General features: G+C 56.8%; 1 protein-coding gene across 1 annotated transcript; it reads right to left on the bottom strand.

The window, feature by feature from the left end:
• Positions 1–841: 841 nt before the first annotated feature.
• Positions 842–15,247, bottom strand: LOC120395894 (C-type lectin BfL-2-like). Its single transcript, XM_039520700.1, has 6 exons — positions 15,180–15,247; positions 12,811–12,890; positions 11,356–11,468; positions 5,672–5,812; positions 3,503–3,614; positions 842–1,139 (listed from the first exon to the last, which is right to left on the bottom strand). The coding sequence occupies exons 2-6, from the start codon at positions 12,875–12,877 to the stop codon at positions 1,072–1,074; spliced, it is 501 nt and encodes a 166-aa protein (XP_039376634.1). The 5' UTR covers positions 12,878–12,890; positions 15,180–15,247; the 3' UTR covers positions 842–1,071.
• Positions 15,248–16,854: the final 1,607 nt, after the last annotated feature.

Genomic DNA, 16,854 nt, shown 5'->3' with positions numbered 1-16,854 from the left:
GAGAGGACGGGCAGCTCAGTGGCCAGGTCCTCAGCTGGTGCCAGGGAGCTCAGCTGGTTTTCGGCAGGGGAGCGTCACTGATGGAGAGCGGCAGCGGATCAGGCCCAGCAGTTGTACAGAGAAGCTCATTCTGCTGCCTTGCTGGCTTTGGCTCTCCCCTGCTGCCTGGACTGGCACCTCTCTCCTCCTCCACATCAGGTTTTGGTCCTCAGACCCCTGGGGGCCCCCTGGACACACCCCACCGCTGCTGCTGCTGCTGCTGGTGGTGGTGGTGGTTCTTCTTTTTCACAGAAAGAGCCTTTGGTGCTGCCTTAACTGGCCCCTCTCAAGCCATGAAACCCTCACCCTCGGGACTGTCTGGATGTCAGATGGGAACATAAGAATATAAGAATGAACCTACTGGGTCAGACCAATGTTCCATCCAGCCCAGTGTCCTGTCTGCTGACAGTGGCCAGTGCCAGGTGCCCCGGAGGGAATGAACAGAACAGGGAATCATCAAGTGACCCATCCCCTGTCACCCATTCCCAGCTTCTGCCAGATAGAGGCTCTGGACACCATCCCTGCCCATCCTGGCTAATAGCCAATGATGGACCTGTCCTCCAGGAACTTATTTAGTTCTATTTTTAACCCTCATATGGTCTTGGCCTTCACAACATCCTCTGGCAAGGAGTTCCACAGGTTGACTGTGCATTGTGTGAAGAAATACTTCCTTTTGTTTGTTTTAAACCTGCTGCCCATTAATTTCATTTGGTGGCCCCTAGTTCTTGTGTTATGAGAAGGAGTAAACAACACTTCCTTATCTACTTTCTAACATGCACTGAGCTGAATGCTGGAGGGAAAGTTTATTATACTTCACTGTGCTGAGATGGTTGAGAAGAGCAGAGCTTGGGTGCGACAGGGAGAGAAGGGGGCAGAGCAGAGCGGGAGTGACACAGCATAACTCAGCGATGCTTTGCAGAAGGGACTTTGCACCCGGGGACACAGGATCTGGTCTCCCAGGGGAGCCGGAAGGACCCAATTCACTCACAGCCCAGGTACTGGGAGCCCTCTGGTCCAGGTGAGCTGCCTCCCCTAGGGTTTGTGCTTACAAACAAAAGGGTATCTCCAATGACAGGGATAATCGTGCCATTTCTGAAAACCTAGAAAGAAAAACAGAAATGACCCGTAGGGTGGGGCAGGCTGGGCCATTCCTGCTCATACAGTGACCCCGCCCCCACCCCGTTCCGTGCCCCTCGGAGAAGATCCCAGCTCCTGTGCACAGCCCTGAGGAAGAGGAGGGTGGGATGGAGCCCTGAGCGCCCCAGATTGGGGCAGCCCCATCCTGCAAAGAGAGGCCGAGGCTCAGTGTGAAAGGGGAGACGCCTGGTCCATGTGCTACTGCTCCTACCCCCCCCCCCGGCGACATGCCCCCCACCCCAGCCAGAGGGCAGAGGAGAGCGCGAGAGCCCTGCCCCGCGACTGGGGCAGTCGCTCAGGAACTGGGCTGCTGCCTCCTCCCTGCTGAGTGAGCTGCCCCCAGCCAGGCCCCCTCCATGCCCTGCCCACCTGGGTCTGGCTACACCCATGGGAACCTCTGTCCCAGGCAGGGCTCAGCCGCCGTGCAGAGGGGATGTGTCCCTGCCCCAGGAGTCAGTGTCACCGGCCTGCTGTGCACGGAGCAGCACGTTCCTCCCTCAGACCCCGTTACCCCTCTGCTCTGGGGGTGTCTGTGCCTGTGCCCGGGGGCTGCCCGGCAGTTGGATTCCTGCTTAGTCGGGCCAGAGAGCGCCCAGGGAAGGACAGTCCTGGGGCTGGGCTGGGTGAGCTCAGCCCCTCAGCAGCACCCCAGGCCCAGCAGGGAGCTCCGCGGGGGGTATAGGCCGTTCTCGGTGCCCTGTTCCCTGGGGTGCGGGTTTCTGCTGCTGTTTGACTCTATCCCCGTCCAGTGACTGCAGCCCTGGCTGTGCCCATCTGCTGGCATCAGGCCTGATGGACAGTGAGCCTGTAACTCAAGACTGTATCATGACGCACATGTACCAGGGGCTCCGTTAAGGTTACATGGGCAGCCCTAGTCTGGCACTTCCTTGACTTTGGGACATTCATGTTCCTTTAACATAATGTTTTGGGCGCAATTTTGGAATAGTTCATAAAAGTAACAAAGAATTCGTGTTTTAGTAAAATGTGAATCAATTATTACAGAGCCCAGTGCTCAATGGGCTGCTTGTTACCATAGCGTGTGACTGTCTAACACACCCGGCTCATGGCGGGCCCAGGCCTGTCCCAGTGATAAATGGAATTGGTCTGAGAGCCCCGGCCCTGCCCCTCGCTCCCCACACCCCCTGGCACTGCAGGCCCCACACAGACACAGCCCCCAGTGATTAGGGCCAGGCAGGGGATTCATTGTGAATTTCACCCCTCTCCTGTTCACAGCCTGTCTGCAAAGCGACCCCTCGAATCCACCAACACTGGCTAGTCCAGGGGTTCTCAGACTTGGGGTTCTGACCCCTCATGGGTTCACAGGGTGGTTACATGGGGGTCACGAGCTGTCAGCTCTGTGGGGTGACAGCCCCGAGTCCCCATGACATTAAATGACCCCTCTTGTTGGGAATGTGTGACAGGGGTCACACTGAGAGGCTGGCTGTGCGATGGGGGCACCAATACAAAAAGGCTGAAAACCTGGGCTAGTCGCTGTCACCATCTGGACTATTTGGAACTTCTTCCCCTCCCCGCTGGCGCTGTGAGCACCCGGTCACGTACCCCGCCGCCGGGGTCTGCTCCCTGGCTGCAGCTTGTGCTAACGATCCCCACCCAGTGCCTGTTTCCATGGGAACAGTCATGGAGGGTGAGGGAGAGCTCAGTGGTTTGAGCATTGGCCTGCTAAACCCAGGGTAGTGAGCTCAATCCGTGAGGGGGCCACTTGGGGATCTGGGGCAAAATCAGTACTTGGTCCTGCTAGTAAAGGCAGGGGGCTGGACTCAATGACCCTTTCGGGGTCCCTTCCAGTTCTAGGAGATTGGTATAGCTCCAATTGCTAATAAAAAGAGATTAATTAATCTGTGAACGTTCCGAGACTGGGCAGCACTTTCACAAGCAGCCGGCATGTGTGCGAATGCTTGTGAGTAACACAACCCTGCGAGGGGGAGCAAATGCAGCTCTGGTGCCCACATCATTGTGTGGATCAGTGTTTGTACAGCAGGGGTGCAACAGTGACTCAGAGCCATCACAGGTTAACAGCTCAGCAGAGTCCCTGACTGGGGCCAGGGGTGTGTGTCTCTGGACATGTGAGTATATCTCTGCTGCCTGTCACTGGAGCAGACACATGAACTGACCCAGGGGAGCTGGTAGGCAGCAGTTTTACCAGGTGAAACAAGGGGTTCTTTCCTGACTCCCTTCCCAGCATGGGGCAGGGAAGAGAGAGGAGCCAGGATCTGTGCCCCAGAGCATGCAGGATCAGAACCTGTGTGGTCAGAGCGCTGACAGGGTTCCCCTTTTAGGTGCACGTGGGTCTGATCCACCAGCTTACCTGGACGTTCTAACACCACACAGTGCTCGTTTATTCTCGGACTATCAGGTTGCCCTTTATCCCAAGCTGTGAAACATATCATGGAATTATCTGACCATTTCCAGTGTTGATTCTGCAGAGGCAAAGGAGAGCAGAGCCCCTGTCAAACCCAAGGTTACACAGCTAGAGACGTGCCCCGGAGCCGAGGGGCCATGGCAGGGCACGGGCAGAGGCTGCCCAGTGACCCTGGAGACACTGATCATTGCTATGAAATCTCAGCGCTGACAACCAGGGCTACATTTACTGGCAGCTGAAGTTACACCAGGACCTGCCCAACCCTCAGAAGCATGAAAATAGCAAGTGAAGGGAGAGTGTCCAGGACCCCCTGCTCCTACCATCCCTATATCTCGTCCGTGTGGGGCAGGGCTGACTCTCGTGCCGGGCGTGCATGGTCTGAGCCCAATGGGCCGGTGTGGTAGGTCCCTGGGCACTAGTGTCACGAACGTGAATATTAGTGTAAGCAGAATCAGGATGAGCCCCACCCTGACATCTGGTGGTAAATTATGGGGAGTGCGGAAAGAAGTTTCAAGTGTTTGCATTGGCATTTCAGTTATTTGCATTGGCACTCCCACCCCACTTAGCATACCCCACAGCAGCCTGGGATGGTTATTTTCACAGCTGTGGGATCCCCAATTTCTTTGTTATTGGGGCAGGAGGAACAAAATGTTGTCACCCTGATTAAGTAAATGAGGAACTACAAAACTGTCTTATGATAGAGGGTTTCGTTATCAACTAAATAGCACTTGCTAGACAAGGGACATGGGTTCCAAAACCCATTGAAAGGAGAGAGGCTGGGGACAGATATCTGTACTTGGTGGTATAAGTGCCTTGTGTGAGCCAGAAGCACCAGTTCTATCTATGCCTCTCTCCTCTGTGGAATGTCAGAGTTAATTTTTGATTCCCTTAAGAATCTAGTTACAGGTTACTAAGCTGAATTCACTGGCACTGGGGCTCCCCTACTAAGAGCTGGAATCACTGAAGAGCTGGACTTGCTGAGCTGAGAGCACTGAGTACTGTGCTAATGAGTGGGGGAGCCTGAAGCAATACCGTGGAGCAGAGCAGCTGGCAGAGCGGAGTGGAGCAGTTTGTGAAGCCACGGGGTGAGTGGAGCCAAGCAGCTCGCGAGGATGGCTGGAGCGGATCACAGAACAGCTGGTGGACCAGAGCAGCTGGCAGAGCGGAGCAGCTGTCAGAGCGGAGCAGCCCACAGAGCCAGCGGAGCTGAGCTGTTTGCGGGGACGACTAGTGGAAGCAGAACCCCACGGAGAGGCAGGGCAGTTGGCCCCGAACCACGTAAGGTGCCCCTTTCTACCTAGGCTGGGGAGGGGGACCTCTGCAGAGAGACTCTCGATCTCTGGGGTCAAGTATCAGAGGGGTAGCCGTGTTAGTCTGGTTCTATAGACTAACAGATGTTTTGCAGCATGATGAATACCCACTTCTTCGGATGCAAGCTGCTTGCATCCGAAGAAGTGGGTATTCACAGCTCATGCTGCAAAACATCTGTTGCTGCGATCTCTGGGGCTGCACTGACCTGGGACAGAGACTTTTGGATTGTGGGACTTTTGGGACTGTGGATGATTTGGGGATTGCTGGACTCAAGGGCCCCGAGAGAAGGACACGGCCCAATTTGCTGGGGTGGGTCTTTGCTCACGTTTGACCTATGAAATCTAGTTGAGGTATTTTCCCAATTTAATGCTTGTTGTTTATCTCATGTAATTAAACCTTTTCTGTTACACCAAGAGTCTGTGCTTGCGAGAGGGGAAGTGTTGCCTCCTCGAGGCGCCCAGGGGTGTGTGTAAGATTTTCCCACATCGCTGGGTGGGGGCTCGAGCTGGTTTGCATTACATTGTGGGGAAGGGACCCCTATGTATTGAACCCAGCCCTTGCTGCTATCGTTTCAGCCTGGCAGAGGGGTTACATTAGTAACAGCAGGTTATACTCTGCACCGGGCGCTGGGGATCGATCCTGTGAGTGAAAACCCAGGCGGTTACAGCCCCTTTTCACCCCGTTCCAATGGAAATCCTGCTCTGGTGCCACCCCCGCCCCAAACAACAACCTCACTGAGCAGAGACCCAGAGCCCAGGGGCTGGGGAGGGACTGCCAGAGGCAGAGCGGGCACCGGGCACTCACATGCTCAGGGTCTGAGAGTCCGATCCAGACGGGACTGTTCTTTCTGTGGTACCGCTTGATGTAATGGGCCAGCATGTTATTTTCTCCAGCACTGTGAATGGAGGCGAGATGGGCCCCGTTCCTCTGGTGCTGGCAATGAGCCTGAGACAAGAGAAAACAGAGCTAGTTACCCCCCAGCCCCAGTGCAGGGAGCAGCAGGAGCGAGTCCAGCTCTGTTCTGGGGCCCTGCCTCCCCCGGGCAGAAAGGGCTGTGAGGGGACAGGACCCCTGGTAGCACCTCTCCCCTCCCCAGAACCAACGGGGGGAGCAGGTAGAGCCTCCCTCCCTCCCTCCATCCCCCCTCACCTTCCCGGCCCCCACCCCGTGCGGCACAGCCACAGCCACCCTGTGCTCTGCTGGCGTCACCCAATCCCTCCCGCCCCAGCTCCTGGGCTCTGCTCTGAGCACCGGCCTGCCCTGGGCCATGGCTCTGCCAGACCCACCCGCTGTCATGCTGGGAGGAGAGCACGGGTGGGGCGGATGAAGGGCACGGTGCTGACCCAGGCACTCGACTCTGCCAGGCGCTCGGCTTGTGCCCGTGAGCAATTAGCACCACATGAGCTCAGTGCAGCCCTGGCCGAGGGGATTTCCTGGCAGATCTCACAGGGTTCTGGAGCCCGGGCTCCAGCCAAGCCCGGAAGCCTACACAGCAATGAAACTGCCCTGCTGCCCGAGCCCTGTGAGCCTGAGTTGGCTGGCACGGGCCAGCTGCGGATTTTTCTGTACTGTGTAGACAGACCCACAGGGGTCTGTTCTCGACCCAGGGCTATTCAGACTCTGCCTCAGGGATCAGGGAGACAAAACAAAACCAGTGCGGGTGAAGGCTGCCGGAGACAGTGAGGTTGCTGGAGCGGTAAATAGTGACGGACGCGTCAGGTCTACGCAGGGATCGGGATCGCACGGTGAGCTGGGCTGACTTGATCCACGTGTGCTGTAATACAGCTAAACGCAGGGTCGCACGGCCGGGAACCAAGGCAGCCGGCCACACTGACAACCGGGGGATGTAGCCTGGCAGCCGGGACTGAAAAGCACTGAGGGGTGATGGCAGCAACCAGCTGAATGTGAGCTCTGAGTGCCGAGCTGCACACGAGGGCAGGTGTGAGCCTGGAACGTGCAGGCACAGGGACAGGCACAGGCGGTGGGTGAAACTTCCCCGGGGGGAGGCTCGCTCCTGTCCCGCCTCTTCTGCCTACGGCTCTGCCCCTGCTCCGCCCCCAGGCCCTGTCTGCTGCTGACTCGACTCTCACCTCTTCTCCCCAATGCAAGGTCCCCCTCTCCTCTCACCTTCTCACCCCCACGTCTGACCGCCGCTCACCCGCCTGCTGCTCGGTTCCTCTCCGCCCCGCCACACCCCCCTTCCCGCCACAAGATACCCCCCGGCCTACCATGCCGCTGGCTCACCACTCCCCTCCTCACCCTGCTGCTGGCCCCACCTCCGCGAGATCCCCCCCCCATCACCCTAAAGCACTAATAACATTTCCCTGTGGGAACTGAGCAGCTGTAGATCAGTCGCCAGATCTACATGGCAGAGTTCGGTGCATACTGTATAGAGAGAGACTTGGTTTTTCAGGCTACCTGCACCAACCTGAAGCCTAATCTCTCCTTTTTCGAAAGGGTTTGTCCCTGACAGCCTGCGTTAAGGCAGCACTTTAATCACCTTTCTTCCACAGAATTCCCTGCCAGGCTCGCTTACTTATACTGGGTTTGAATAAAACACCTAGATCAAGAAATAAACTCACTGGCTATGTCTGCTCCTCCTTGAGCGAGCTTAGTGAAAAATACTTCTGCTGGGTAGAGAATAAGTCGCATGGCATGGTACCAAGTATCAGAGAGGTAGCTGTGTTAGTCTGTATCCACAAAAACAACGAGGAGTCCAGTGGCATCTTAGAGATTAACAGATTTATCTGGCCATCACCTTTTGCGGGTAAAAAACCCATCTATTCAGATGCATGGAGAATTACTGACAGGTCACATGGCATGGGAATTACTGATGGGTCGTTTGGAAACAGTTTTTAACCCAAATAACACATTTTCCTACAATATAAAAGCCCAGATGAATGTGGCCAAAGGCTTTGTGGGTGTTGGCAAATGTCTGTTTAATGGCTTCATTACCACTGTAATGGCCTGTTAACAGTTTCAGTGACCTGTTACTAGGTCTCTGTAAGGCTATTTCACGTATGTTAAGTTACTCAGAGCATAAGAACATAAGAATGACCTTACTGGGTCAGACCAAAGGTCCATCTAGCCCAGTATCCTGTCTGCCAACAGTGGCCAGTGCCAGGTGCCCCAGAGGGAATGAACAGAACAGGGAATCATCAAGTGATCCATCCCCTGTCGCCCCTTCCCAGCTTCTGGCAAACAGAGGCCAGGGACACCATCCCTGCCCATCCTGGCTAATAGCCATTGATGAGCCTATACTCAGGGATCCCCTCCTCTCCCCTCTTCACTCCCCCCACTGCTGCTGGCTCGCCGCTCACATCCTCAAACGCCCCAGAGGGCCCAAGGGGGTGTGAGGAGGAGGGATGCAGCCAGCTGCGAAGGGGGGTGGAATGGAGGAGAGGAGACGAGAGGAGAAAGACTCACCAGGCAGCAGCAGCGGGTGGTAGGAGCCTTGTGGAAGGGTCAGAGCAGGGAGGGGAAGAGGCGAGGGGGGAGCCACCACAGCCCAGGTGTCTGGGCACGACTTGAGCACAGGGCTGTGGGGCTGCAGCAGGGACGGGGTGTTACACGTATACAGCACTAGTGAGCCGGCACCATGTCCTGGTCTGGGATCCACTCCTCAGACAGGACGTTAACAAATTGGAGAGCTCAGAAAAGAGCTCCAAGAACAACACGAGGTTTGGAAAACCTGCCTCACAGAGGGAGACTTGCAGGAAAGCCAGAAGTTTTCTGACTGTCCCTCCTTCCGCTGTCCCTCCCTTCCATTCACAGATTCAATAGTGATCTGGAAAAAGAGGTAAACAGAGAGGTGGAAAATTTTGCAGATGATACAAAACTACTCAAGATAGTTAAGTCCAAAGCAGGCTGTGAAAAAGTTACAAAGGGATCTCACAGACTGGGTGACTGGACAACAAAATGGCAGATGAAAGTCAATGCGGATAAATGCAAAGTAATGCACATTGGAAAACATCTATATCCCAATCCCAACTATACATATAAAATGATGGAGTCTAAATTACTGTTACCACTCAAGAAAGATATTTTGGAGTCCTTGTGGATAGTTCTCAGAAAACATCCACTCCCTGTGCAGCAGCAGTCAAAAAAGTGAATAGAATGTCGAGCATCATTAAGAAAGGGATAGATAATAAGACAGAAAATACCAAACTGCCTCTATATAAATCCATGGTACACTCACATCTTGAATACTGTGTGCAGATCTAGTTGCCTCTTCTCAAAAAAGATATATTGGAATTGGAAAAGGTTCAGAAAAGGGAAACAAAAATGATTCGGGGTACGGAACAGCTTCCATATGAGACAATAGATAGGGGGAGGATAGCTCAGTGGTTTGAGCACTGGCCTGCTAAACCCAGGGTTGTGAGTTCAATCCTTGAGGGGCCACTTAGGGATCTGGGGCAAAAATTGGTCCTGCTAGTGAAGGCAGGGGGCTGGACTCAATGACCTTTCAAGGTCCCTTCCAGTTCTAGGAGATTAGTATATCTCCAATTATTTAAAAAAAAAAAAAAAGTAAACCTGGGACCTTTCAGCTTGGAAAAGAGACAGCTGAGTGGAGATATAAGAGCAGATCTATAAAATCATGACTGGTGTGGAGAAAGTAAATAAGAAAGTGTTACTTACTCCTCATTACAAAAGAACTACGGGTCACGAAATGAAATTAATATGCAGCAGGTTTAAAACAAACAAAAGGCAGTATTTATTCACACAATGCAGTCAGGTTGTGCAACTCTTTGCTAGAGGATGTCATGAAGGCCAAGGTTATAACAGGGTTCAAAAAAGAACTAGATAAGTCCATGGAGGACAGGTCCATCAATGGTTATTAGCCAGGAGGGGCAGGGATGGTGTCCAGAGCCTCTGTTTGCCAGAAGCTGGGATTGGGCGACAGGGGCTGGATCACTCAATTATTGACCTTTTCTGTTCATTCCCTCTGAAGCACCCAGCACTGGCCACTGCCGGAAGGCAGGACACTGGGCTAGATGGCCCATTGCTCTCGCTCAGTATGGCCGTTCCTCTGTACACAGGGCCCATCACCACCCTCATGTCCTGTGCAGCGACTCCCTGGCCACAAGCCAGCCAGCAATGGGGATCGAACTGGAGACCTTAGCACAGCCCTGCCACTGGAGCTCAGGGAGCTGCTCTGGTAACACCAAGTAAGGAGCAGGCCCTTCCCGAGCTGCCTGCTAGAGGGAGACAAGACCCCACCTGGGCCCAGGCCGTCCCTGGTGTCCCTGGCAGACACAGCGCATGACAAGCGCGTCGGGTCCGGAGGAGATCGTGCCTCACCGGGAGCTACGTTTACATTGTATTCTGCTCCCCAGCCTGGCCAGGGCAGGTTGTTCCCTCACAGCCTGTTCCCAGGGCTCTGTCTGGGGCCGTGGGAAATGTGCAGCCCCGGGCGCCCACCTAGGGTTGCAGGTGTCTGGTTTTTGACCAGGACACCCGGTCGGAAAGGGACCCTGGCGGCTCTGGTCGGCACTGCTGACCGGGCCGTTAAAAGTCCGGTCAGCGGTGCAGTGGGGGCCCAGGGCTAAGGCAGGCTCCCTACCTGCCCTGACTCCGCACGGCTCCCGGAAGCGATTGCCAGGTCCCTGCACATGGGCAGCCAGGGAGGCTCCACGTGCTGCCCCTTCCCCTAGTGCCGGTTCCACAGCTCCCATTGGCTGGGAACCGCAACCAATGGGAGCTGCAGGACAGCAGCTGTGGGCGTGATGGCAGCACATGGAGCTTTCCTGGCCACCCATATGCGTAGGGCCCGCAGGGACCTGGTGGCCATTTCCTGGGAGCTGCAGTAAGCGCTGCCAGGACCCCATACCCCGAACCCTCTACCACACCCCAACCCCGTGCCCAGCCCTGAGTCCCCTCCTGCACCCCAAACCTCTCATCCCTGGCCCCACCCCAGAGCCCAAACCCCCAAATGGAGTCCACATGCCCTCCTGCGCGCCAAACCCCTCAGTTCCAGCCTGGATCCCCCTCCTCCACCCCAAACCCTTCATCCTCAGCCCCACTCTAGAGCCCACACCCCCCAGCCCAGAGCTCATACCCCCCTGTACTCCAACCCCTCCCCAGCCCAGAGCCCAAACCCCTGTACTCCAACCCCTCCCCAGCCCAGAGGCTCTCTCACACCCCAAATCTCTCATCCCTGGGCCCACCCCGAGCCTGCACTCCCGCGGAGCCCTCACCACCCTCCCACACCCCAACCCCTTGCCCCAGCCCGGTGAAAGTGAGTGAGGGTGGGGGACAGTGACACAGGAAGGGGGGATGGAGTGAGTGGGGGTGGGGCACCGGAGAAGGGGCGGGGCAGGGGGGTGCTCTTAGAAAGTTGGCAACGCTCCCCCCCGCCCCTCCCACAGGAGCAGATTCCCCAGCCCTACCCAGCTCATTTACTCTGATATTCACCCTAAACCGCCCCATCCCCCCAGCCTCCAGCTCCAGCCCAGGACCCCTGAGCCCCGCTGCCCCCAGCCTCTCACCTCAGCCTCCATCCAGTTTTTCTCATTGTGGAAGAATCGATAGCAGCTGTCATGGAAGGAGAGCCAGCCTGCGGGACACGACATAGCCTGTGCCCCTGCTGAGAGAGGGGGGGCTGGGGCCATGGTGGGGACAGGACACCGCAGTTAGAGGCTGTTTCAGAGGCACAACCACAGCTTTCCCATTAGCACAAAAACATCGGGATCCCGTTTGAGGCTGTGTCTGGCTGGCAGGACCCTCCAGGCCCTGGCACTGCAGGAAGAAGCTGGGTTTGCACAGACCCCAGGTCGGCAAAACAGGGCTAAGCAGGGATCCCAGCAGGGCAGGGCCTCTGGGTTTGAATGGGGCAGGGGCTCCTTTCCCATGGCTCCCTGGGGCAGGGAAGGAGCCAGTGGCTGTGGGGTGGCTGAAGGGAAGGGGGGAATTATGGAGCTGCCAGCCACAGTGGTCCCCGTTCAGCTGCAGCCCTCGGGCAGAGGGAATTCCTGCCACCCTGAGCTTCTCCCCATCTCCCCTGGGGCCATGCGGGACAGTGGGACCAGGGAAGTTGGCAGGGGGGCAGGAAGGGAACACCCAGGGGAAAGGGGTGAAGCTGGGGGAGCAGTGGGGTTGGCACAGACTGGGACTAGGCAGGAAATCGGGGCAGGGGCCCAGTTCTGGATAAGGTAAGGTAATAATTGGAGATATACCAATCTCCTAGAACTGGAAGGGACCTTGAAAGGTCATTGAGTCCAGCCCCCTGCCTTCACTAGCAGGACCAATTTTTGCCCCAGATCCCTAAGTGGCCTCCCCAAGGATTGAATTCACAACCCAGGCCAATGCTCAAACCACTGAGCTATCCCTCCCCCCAGATGGATGGAAGGAGCTGGGGGGTTGTAGGAGGAGGGAAGGGAGAGAGGTGCCAGGGAGGTGGGACATAGAGGGAGGATAGCAGGGATCTGTGGGGCTGGGGCAGAGGGGAGGGGAACACTGGGCAGGCTCTGCCCTGCTCAGGGCTGGGGGCACGGGGACGGGGTGGAGCCGCGTCCCAGCGGAGGGAGGGAATGGGACAGTCTGAGGAGAAAGACACAGTGTGCAGGGACTGGGGCAGCCCAGCCGGGAGCAGAGGCCGGATGGGGGAGAAGCTGGGGCTGGAGCGGAGCCATGAGCAGCCCTTGGAGAGGGACCCCGTGGGGACACGGCCGGCCAGTGGGAGGGGACCACGGGAGGGGGGAGGGGAGCCTGGAGCTGACGGGGGCTGAGCGCCCATTGCCCAGGGACTGGCCCCACCCAATCCTCATGGGAAGAGCCGACCCTGGGGGGCCTTTCACCCACCTTCTCTCACCCGCTCCCTGGGGAGGGGCTGCAGGGCCTGGGCTCCCCCCGGGCAGTGACCCCCAGCAGCAGGAGACGGGCAGTGGCTCTGGGAGCGACGAGGGAAATGAATCCACTTCCCGAGGGGCCGGGCAGGGACTCACCTGCCAGCGAGGGGTTAAAGATCAGGCAGCCGAGGAGGCAGAGGCTGAAGTAGGCGACTGGCCCCATCTTCTCACTTCCCCTGGGGAGAAAACACACCAGGGAGATGGGGCCATGAGAGGCTGGGACACCCCCCAGTGCTGCCTCCCTTCTCTAATGGGGCATTTCCCAGGGGGAGGAGCCTCGGGCTGGGCTGGAAGAGCCCTGAGAGGGATCCCGTCCCCCAGCCCTGGGGCACCGAGCTCGGAGCCCATCTGCCTGGGTCCGAAGGGCCCTTCCTCTTCCACCCCTCACTGAGCTGGGCCCCAGGGACAGAACTGGACACTCAGCAGGGAGCCAGGTCCCAGCTCCTCAGTGGCTGGGCTGTCCAAGCAGCATCTCCAGGGACTCCCCAGCCCAGGGCTGCAGGTGGGGAGGAGCCAGGGGTCAGCAGGGAGGCTGTGGTCACTCAGATGGGACCTGGGTCCCAGGCAACAGGGTCCCATTTGCAGAGCAAAGCAGTTCTCAGAAGGGGCATTTGCCATCTCCCGCTGTCCCTCTCTCCCCCAGTGCTGGGGCTGGCAGGTCCCCTCGGTAGCCACCTACATGGAACTTGGGGTGGGGGGCGCAGGTGGCAGGGGGGAGAGTTTGGAAGAGGCCCCAGTGCCACCAGGATGGAGGCCAGTCTGTGTGCACGTGGCTGGAATGCCAGCTGCAGGTGCAGCACCTCTGCAATCGTTCTCTGACTAGAGAGCTGGGTTAGTGGTAGAAACACGGAGTCCTCTCGTGTTATCACCCAGCACCTGGTACATGAAACACCCACTGACCCCACCCCCTGGGGCCTTTCCCCACTAACGGGTGTTTCAATCACACTCATATTTCCAGCTCCAGGGAGATTGTGTGTCTGGGAAGTCAACACCGAGTGGTTGGGGTGGGTGGGAGGGGAGGGATAATAGTTACTGCAGCCCACGGTGGATCCCTAGCGGGTACTGGCTGCTGTGGGGCTACTGGAGTCCTTGGGGTCAGAGCCCCAGTGGGGGGGCGTTGCTCAGAGCTCCACTGGAATCAGCGGGGTAGAACCCCAGCGGGTGTGAACTGGCCAAAGCTCCACGGGGGTCACTGGACTCACACCAGCTGGGGCCTGGCCCCCATCAGTGCAGGGTAAAATGGCAACTTCCCAATTCCCGGCCCTCAAGCCCGGGGAGCACTCGGCCCATCATGCACCCTGTGCTTGGCTCCTCAGCGCCCTGCACTGGGTGTTGTCATTTGCACCTGTGCAAAGAGACTGGGAAATGCACCATCCTCCCTGGGCGGCGATTTACACGTACTGGGCCCTGGTGTAAATGGTGACGTATGGAGCCAGGGACAATCAGGCCCAAGAGAATTGGATTATAACTTGCGGGTGCTGCCTGTGGCCGAGGTATTGGCCCTGTTCTGGGCTGCCCACGCTCCCTTGGGTCTGTCTCTCTGCTGCATTTCAAGGGAGCCCATTACCCTGGTATGTAGGTGCTGACCGTGGCCCAATGAAAGCGGTGTCAGACTTGCCCCGAAGTGACTCTGATCTCACATGTCTGTGGCTTGGCTGCTGGTATCTGGGGCTAGTGAGACTGTTTAACAGTGTTAACTAGTGTAGGGCCGAGAACTGATCCCTGCAGGACCCCACTGGAAATAAACCCTCCCCATGGTTGGAATGTTCTGCTGGGGACACCCAGAGCCGTGTTACCCCACGGCCGCAGCAAGGGTGAGCTTCTCTGGAGATAAGTCAGCTCCCTGCCACTGCAGCCTGCTCCACCGAGGGGGTTCCCCCCACCCCTCCTATCCTCCCTGCCCTGCTCTGGGAGATTCCCCACCACTCTTTCTCTCCCTGCCCTGCCATGGGGCTCCCCCACCCCATCTGCCCTCCCTGCCCTGTCATGGGCATCCTCCACCCCTGCTATCTTCCTAATCTGCCGTGGGGCTCCCCATCCTCCCTATCTCCTTGCTCTGCTCTGGGTGCTCCCCCACCCTTCCTGCCTCTCTGCTCCATCGGGATGGGGGCTGGAAGGGCTTATGAAACATCCCTGGGGTGGGGGAGGGCCAAAGACGGGTGAGGACCAGATGCCACCCTGCAAAGGGTGATGTGCCAGGCCCCACAAATGGGAGACACCCGGTTCAGTCCCAGCTGCGGAGTGTGGGGTGCTGGGCACTGCTCTCTGGGACAGCTCAGCTCTGGTCCTTGTGGGGTGGGGGGCAGGGCCGTGGGCAGTGGAGAGCTGGTTAGACCCTGTCCCAGGACCCAGGCAGCTCACACAGGGGAAGTCCGGCCCCCAGACCCCGTCCCGGGGATTGGTTGCCACTGAGAGCCCAGCACCCAACACGAGGGGGAAAGGGACTGGAGGGGGCAGGGACTCACCTGTCCGTTTGTCTGTCTGTCTGTCTGTCTGTCTGTCTGTCTAGGTGGCTGGTCCAGAGCACTGGGTACTGGAGTTCAGCCTGTGCCAGGCTGTGGGTTCCCAGGGGGTTTATAGCCCAGCATGGGGGAGGGGACGGGGGAGGAAGAAGGAGGAGAATGACTTTGGAAATGGGACCAGACATGACAGTTCAAACCCAGTGATGGCACAGATAAGAGATGACAATCTGCCCCCTCTTCTGCTCAGCTTCCTGCTGCCCCTGAGACGCCCTGGCGTGGCTGGCAGGGTGAGCGTTATTGCTGCTGAGTCACAGCCTGGCACTGGGAAGGGGGCGCTGGGGCAGGCGCTGAGGCAGACGGATGGGCCAAGAGGGCACATGTGTTCCCCAGGGTTTTCAGAACACAAAGCAGTGGTAACTTAACTGTTTCTCTCCAGATGTGTCAGGAATAATAACTGGGAAGACAGCAATTCCAGCTGAGAAATTATTGATACAAGCAAGTGTGCGCTTCTCTAAAACTACAATTTATTAGCTATTAAGCACACACAATAAATAATAACAGGAGCTATACTTATCTCCTAGAACTGGAAGGGGCCTTGAAAGGTCATTGAATCCAGCCCCCTGCCTTCACTAGCAGGACCAAGTACTGATTTTCCCCAGAAGCCCTAAGTGGCCCCCTCAAGGATTGAACTCACAACCCTGGGTTTAACAAGCCAATGCTCAAACCACTGAGCTATTCACCTTGAGTTACTCCTTTACGGCATCCCAGGTATAGCTGCCCACCATCTCAGATGGTTTTGAGTCATCACCAACTGGGTATCCAGGGGCTTTGTTTCATTTCCGCCTAATGAGGAGTTTAGATGTCAGTATTGTTACCAGATTTGCCCATTACTTTGGGGAATGCTCATTTATTCGGGTCACTTTTCCAGGAAAGGGGATTCTGTAATTCTATCAATGTGCTGCTTGTGTCACGTGTGTTTTCATACGGAGCTCTACTCCTCCCTTCTGCACGTCCCCTCCCAATGGAGCTCTCCTGCAGGACCTAGGTTCCCCAGGGCTGGGTTTTTCCAGCCCCAAAACCGGATGAGCACACGCCCACCCACACATACATTAACAGAGCAAGTCTGAGCGGACCGGGTCAATCAGCACTGTCAAGCTGCCCCCCATTATATGCCCCTGGACTCCATGGAGTGGGTCAAACAGCACTTTCAAGCTGTTACCCTTATGTGTCCCAGATTCAGCACGTCCCTGTCCCCACCTTCACAACACCATTGTACTGGCAGTAGCCTACTTGATGAGCAAACCCCACAGTATTCTGGGTGCTGCAGGGATCTTTAGCTTAGGTGAAAGAAGCGTTGCTGCAGAGTGACTGGGGGAAGCTAAAAACACAAAAGAGTAAAGTCCAGCAAGAGAGAGAGAGAAGCAACCAGCTTAACCATAAAAGTTATTTATTGAATGCTGGTGATAACTGCACAAGGAGCCTAAACCAAAATAACCTACATTATTAAAGGTTAATAACTACGGTAGAAAGGAAAACAGAAAGAGAGTGAAAGGGGAGGGGGTCTCACCCACTTCATGAGGCTTGAACTGGTTGGGGTTCCCAGGTGATGGTGGTAGCTCAGGGTCCTGAGTGCTGGAGACTGGCAGAGCCCCCAGCACAATCAAGTCAGGAGAAGATG

Source organism: Mauremys reevesii, linkage group 1 (assembly GCF_016161935.1).
Source record: "Mauremys reevesii isolate NIE-2019 linkage group 1, ASM1616193v1, whole genome shotgun sequence".
NCBI classification, from domain to species: Eukaryota; Metazoa; Chordata; order Testudines; family Geoemydidae; genus Mauremys; species Mauremys reevesii.
This window is presented reverse-complemented; position numbering and strand designations above follow the sequence as displayed.

Bases quoted from the DNA above. Each gene is read 5' to 3' on its own strand.
- LOC120395894 (XM_039520700.1), bottom strand. From the start codon at position 12,877: ATGGGGCCAGTCGCCTACTTCAGCCTCTGCCTCCTCGGCTGCCTGATC. The intron at 11,469-12,810 runs GTGAGTCCCTGC...CCATGGCCCCAG, and splicing joins CTTTAACCCCTCGCTGGCAG to CCCCCCCTCTCTCAGCAGGG. The intron at 1,140-3,502 runs GTAAGCTGGTGG...TTTTCTTTCTAG, and splicing joins TGTGGTGTTAGAACGTCCAG to GTTTTCAGAAATGGCACGAT.